The sequence below is a fragment of the Brachyhypopomus gauderio genome, chromosome 13 (assembly GCF_052324685.1).
Source record: "Brachyhypopomus gauderio isolate BG-103 chromosome 13, BGAUD_0.2, whole genome shotgun sequence".
In the NCBI taxonomy this organism is placed as follows: Eukaryota; Metazoa; Chordata; class Actinopteri; order Gymnotiformes; family Hypopomidae; genus Brachyhypopomus; species Brachyhypopomus gauderio.
The window spans coordinates 15536376-15542375 of record NC_135223.1 but is presented as its reverse complement, the minus strand read 5'-3'; the positions used below and the strand labels follow the sequence as shown (position 1 = coordinate 15542375).

At 38.9% G+C, this 6000-nt stretch overlaps 1 protein-coding gene across 6 annotated transcripts in view; it reads right to left on the bottom strand.

The window, feature by feature from the left end:
• Window positions 1-823: 823 nt before the first annotated feature.
• Window positions 824-6000, bottom strand: part of LOC143473970 (rho guanine nucleotide exchange factor 4-like) — a 96415-nt gene continuing 91238 nt past the window's right edge. For 5 of the 6 annotated variants that reach the window (XM_076971207.1, XM_076971210.1, XM_076971209.1 and 2 more), the window contains 2 exons: window positions 3832-3909; window positions 824-3217 (listed from right to left, as the gene is read on the bottom strand). In XM_076971207.1, the coding sequence (XP_076827322.1) occupies window positions 3060-3217; window positions 3832-3909 (236 nt within the window). In that variant the 3' untranslated portion in view covers window positions 824-3059. The remainder of the gene's footprint in view (window positions 3218-3831; window positions 3910-6000) is intronic. The other variant, XM_076971208.1, reaches the window with a different exon arrangement.

The window sequence follows — 6000 nt, the reverse complement described above, 5'->3', positions numbered from 1 at the left end:
CAGGCTGGGGACGTCACAGCTGCAGCCTGGAAATTGGGTTGGCTTTATGGATTATGCAATTGGGAAGCAGCTCTGTCTACCTTTTGGCCTATGTTCTGTAGGTGGATATATCTAACTGGGAATGAGCAGCACATCACAGAGCCTCTTCTCACTGCCGTATCACGTCTCTGATGCCACACGTGAATCCCCCTTCGTTTCAACCCCCCTACCACCATTGTGTTGTACGGGTTCACTTTGAGTGTCTACTGAGAAGGTAACCAACTGTGTAAGCTCCACATTCCAACTTTGAAAATACTGAAGTGTTGATATCTCACTTTATTCATGCGAACATGCAATTAGTACTTTGTATTCCTTGATAGTCTGCTGAATTGGGCCTAGCATAGCGTTCCTAACCAAACTACTAGACTGGACAACAACACTAACTTTTTTTTTTTTTTTTTTTTTATCAGGTATGTCTTTTATATAAAGTACAAAAATTATATATTATTCAATAAGGCTGCTATTACACTTTAAATACATACAAAACTGTTTCTACAGTCAGACCACTTCTCCATGCTACACATACATGTATGATGTACAAGTATGCTGGAGAAAAAACTGTGAGCGATTGTTTTATATTAAAAAAAAAAAAAAATTTGTATTCAATGTGCAATATTCATAATAAACAGATTTTTTTAATTATAGTTTTTTTTTTTTTTTTTTTTTTTTTTTGCAGGAAGGAAAATCATTGTTAATCACCGAACCACTGATATTAGCTAGCTGGCTTAGTTGATTTCAGAAAAGAAACCCCAAGTAAACCAAAAAAGTGACATGTGTAACAAAATAAATTTGATTGTTTTGTATTTTCCCACAACCAAGCATGTAAGTAAACAACCAACACATACAAATATTATGTACAAACAATATCTTGAGACATCTGTTGTTTCAATAAAATATACTTCATTTTTACAGCCAAACACCATTTACGATGGAGACTATGGAGTGCTGGAGGAGGCAAGCTTGTTGGTAATCATCCTATCACTGTTTTATTTTCTAGGTCACCAGTTATATTTACATGGTAGGCAAAATAGTGTATTCTGAAAGTAAAAAGAAGTAAACAATCACAGTTAGGCATTGATCGAAGAACTGAGAGGTCAATAATAAACTCAGTATAATAACTCAGTATAAATTCTATTTGACATATATTATCTCACAACATGTTAAACCTTACGGATCAGAACAGGGTTTGATTTTCTTCTTTACACCCATAAGGACATTTTAAAGGGGGGAACGATGTCTTAAGTGCAGTTATCCAGCAGATGGCAGCAGAGGGTAACGGCTTCCATGGTTAGATGTGTGAGTCTCACAGCTGAAATCAGACAGTGAAAGGACACAGGCGTATTTGACGTTTTTAGTTGATGAGTGTGGTTCTCCCATGTTTCTTCAAATGAATGGCTAGTCCAAGATGTGTAGTATGTTCAGTTACGCTGGTTTTATGGGCTTCTTAAACGGACCAACCTGTGAAGTGCAACACAAAGTTTCCTTGTTTTATTGCTGTGATGAAAACGTTCAATGTAGGAATGTAGAAGTAACTGTAAGTGTGCTCCGAACACACATTTTACTCCGCAGGCCTGTTCCTTTGTGTTTCAGTGAATGTTATGTGTGCCAACAAACAGGCATCTCAAAAGCAGGTACGTTGAAGTTCAAGTGTTTGCATGAAAAAAAAGTATTAATAAAAAAAGCAGATAAAACAGAGACCTGCTGAGATGAGGATTATCATGTTGTGTTCATATCTCTGTGTGCCTGGTCTTTACCAGCATAAGTACAAAGATACGTCACATCAAAGTTCTGTCTCTCTGTCTCTACTAGTGCGTGTGGATGATGTTCAGGCAACTGGACCATATTCTGTTTGAGCATGTATGTACTTGTGCTTTGGGACAGTGTGCTTCTGTACGTCAAAGACGTGTGTTGTTGGTGAGAATATGTACATTATGTGGTTTAAGAATGGGCGGTGCACAGGTCATCCCTTTGGTACATTTGATGTTGGACCTTTTAACAAAATTGGGGCTTTATATCAGTATGAACTTCCAGACAATTTAGAATTTAGCTTAATAAATGAAAGTCTGAAGTGTGAAGATCCAATATGAGTGTGTACTGGCAAAACGGCGCATCTGTACACTTTTATGTGCTATTTAAAGTACATTTTAAAAAGTGAAACACAATCAACTACATACAACGTCTGTTTAGTAAAGAACAACAGCTGCAGAAGCTGAATGAACACTTTGTGCTGAACAGTGAAGGAACTCCAGGACACACATCAGATTACACTTCCAAAAAGAAGTGAATTGCTTCCTCATGTGGACAGGATATACGGGACAAGGCAGAAGGACCTCAGAGTGAAACCAGGTAAGATCCACCAAACAAGATCCTCATAGATTAGATACACATTAACAAAATGTGGTTAAAGTAGATTCAAATAGTGTTTTGGGGTTCCACTGACCTTTCATTATAACAGTTAGAAATCTTACCCTCCAGACTATTTCATCAGTTGATGTACAATGGTTGAAAACTCATCAGCCCAAGAGGAAGTAACCCAACCAACAGAAAGTAGCTCCAATAATGCCTTTGTTTATAGCTGACAAAGAAAAAAATATATACAAAAGCAAATTCACCTAGCACTGTGTACAGCTGATATCTGATGACACAAGGAGATTAAGAAAAGACCACCAGGTAACACTAGTAACATTAGTGTGTGATGATGCTGTCTGGATCCAAGCAGAAGATACAGAACTCCAGTCCTCCAGAACGCCCCCCACAAAAGTCCCACAGTCCCAGGGAGCCAGCCACCTAGTCTGATTACAACCACCTTATAAAGTGCTTTATCCAAAACAAAATTGACATAAACACTCTTTTTATCATTATAATAAATCTGCATGTTTTGTAAGTATAACATTGAAGTCGAGAGGAGGGAGGGTTTGGAGAAAACCATTAACCAATACAAGGGTAATTTTAGGCACAAGCAGAGAGCGCACTCTCTCCCTTATATATATCTCTCTCCCCCTCTCTCCCTTTTCCTGTGTTCACTTCTTGAAGGGTGTCAGTCTGCCGATGTTGTGCCAGAAGGTGGAGCCCTTGCGTTTGGGTTCGGCCAGCATGAAGACTTGCTGCTGGGGCACGGAGGTGGGCAGTGTCGGGTGTTTCTGACGCAGCAGGAAGTCATAGTAGGGCCTGGTCACTGCTGCCAAGCACAAGAGACAAAACATACCCACCCATTTACCAGTCTACTTTACTGGCCTTTAGACCACACCGGAGCTCTTGACTGAAAAAATTATATCAAGTGAAAGCATGATAGATGATATATTTTCAGTTGGAAATCCGTGCTTTTAAATTCTGTATTGTTCAAGACTTTCTCCATCTACTTAACCCTGCTCATCTCATTACGACTACTACCACAACTTACTATTTAACAAACACACACTGTGTGAATACATACTGTGTGCATTGGTCAGTCACATGTAGTTCAGCTTACCCTTTTATGATGTAGTGAGGGTATAAAAACTAGTGGATGAAAGAGCAGCCAAGGGAAATTCAGTGTTCCATTCCCAATCTAGTGCACTACTTATAAAATTAGTTAATGCTATCTAGTGCACTACACCTCAAATGTGTACGGCCTCTCCACCAGACTCAACCAGTTCAGGCTAATTTACCCCTCATCACCATTCACTCCTCATATGGTTATAAGTGAATAAAGAGTGATTGTTCTTAGGTAGATATGGTTCAATGTAAACAACACACTGGAGTCCAGAACTCCTGCTTGAGCAGAACTGAGGTGAGGCTGAGGTCTGTCCTCACCTTTGGGCTTCCCAGCTGGATGGCTTTTGCATGCGTTCAGCATGGCTTGCTTCTTCTGGCCCTCAGTGATGGAAAAACCTGCAGTGACAGACAGGAGAATTCAAGAATGCCTTTGATGCATTTTGCTCCTGAGGACTCCTGAGTGCTTCTGTAGTGTTTCTGGTCTACTACGGTTTCTTTTTTTCCCCATTTAATTATTAGAGCAGATGACAACCTGAGGAGGTTTCATGTGTATCCATTACTTTTCAGTGATTGTTCTTAAGGACATATGGCAAGCAGGTCTTTAAATCAAAAGCAGGCAGGGCAATTCAAGGAGCACTACGACCACAATTTTCTAACATAGCTGAATTAAAATGAATAAAAGTCACCTAGTCACCTATGTTAACTGATCCATAGCAGTAGTCACTGCTATATCTTCTATACATCAGAGTAAAATATTATATATAAAAACTAATATATATTTCCAGTTGAAAATCATTTATACTTGCAGGTTTAGTGTTTTTTAGCTGCTCTGTCACACCTGAATCAACATGATTAGCAATAGTGTTGTCACGATACTAAGAATTACAACTTCGATACGATACTTTAAAAAGTATTGAAATTCGATACGATTTTCGATATCAAAGTCAGATACTGTGCTCATTTCCGTTTTAAAGGCTTTTTATTTATTTTTTATAAACAAACAAATGAATATTGTATTTTGTTTCACAAATGTCAAATAAATAAAAGGTGTAGTCCCTACCACATTAAAACAGAAAAATAAATAATTGCACATTAATATAAATTAACATAAATAATAGTAGTGCACTCTGGAATTCACATTTAGAAGTTAAAAAAGGCTAGTGCAAAAAGTGTATTTTAAGTATACTTTAAACAACTTTAAGTAACTAAAACTTCAGTATTAGAGTTCAGTATTCATAGATGATTGATCCATTGTAGTACGATCACTCTTTTTTTTTTCTCCCTGTATGCTGTCGCACTTACGGCTCTTAAACCAAGAATATGACATTTGCTAGGATACCATAATCGGACACATAATTTTGTATGCTATAATACTAGAAACCTCTTGGAATGTTTTGTACAAATATGCGTGCCTTCAGGTGTTTGGCCAGATTTGTTGTGTTAAGCTAGGTTTAAACTTTCGCGAGTGACCGTAGCGCGCGAGTGCGCACACCTTGTCCGCGTGCTTGAAAATGCTTGAAACAAATAGCTGTCTGACTGAACCATTCTCTTGTATTACGTTAACAAATACGAGCCTCTTGTAATTCCAGGACGAAACATGAGAGAACGTGAAGACGTTAAAATTGAGCGTTTTGAAAATAAACAACCATTAAATAATGTGATAAAAAAGCGAATAATTTCGAGTATATGTATAAATATTTAACTAAAGTTTAACGTGCTGGGAAATATTGAAATGGACCTTGAAAGTGACGTACAAGTGCTTTAATTCCTGACTGTTCATTGCGCTGCGAGGCTACCGCGATTACATCATTTTCACCGCGCGGACCCTCGCGCTGCTCGCGGCGCGTCAAGTATAAACCAGACTTTAGCGCCCTTCGTTGAAATGTTCCGAAAGCACCGCCTGCAAACTGGCTTGTTCATGTCCTTCGGTTTTCCATCTGTATCTGCTTCGGATCCAAAGTATTTCCACACAGCACTTCTGCTGCTTTCCTTGTTTAATTAAGACGAGCTGCGAACACACTGTGTTTGCTTTAGCTGGCATTTCAGCATTAGCAACTGTTCTGTGCATTACGGAACCTTGGGTGGGTCAAACGAAAGCGCATTTTATGTAAAAAGAATCGATTGGCTCCTTTGGTTGGTACAGCTTTAAAGCACCGTTTGCAGACCGGTTTTGATGTGTCCACGGGGTTGCCATAACTGTCTGAAATGTATGCAAATAATTCCATATTTCGCTTAGTGCGTGTAGTTTTTCAACAAGCTGAGGACGGTCCGCAATATTGCTTGTATTATCAGCCATCGTACACCGTTTCTTCTTATTCTGCAGAGAGGAGGCAAGCGCTGCACTGCTGTACGCGCACACTGCCCCCGTGTGGCACTCTTTGGAAATACTGCTCTTAAAAAAAAAAAAACGCACTTAGTCCTATAGCACCGATACTAAGCAAACTGGGTATAGTACCGTTTTTAATGACGAAGTATCGCGATACTACT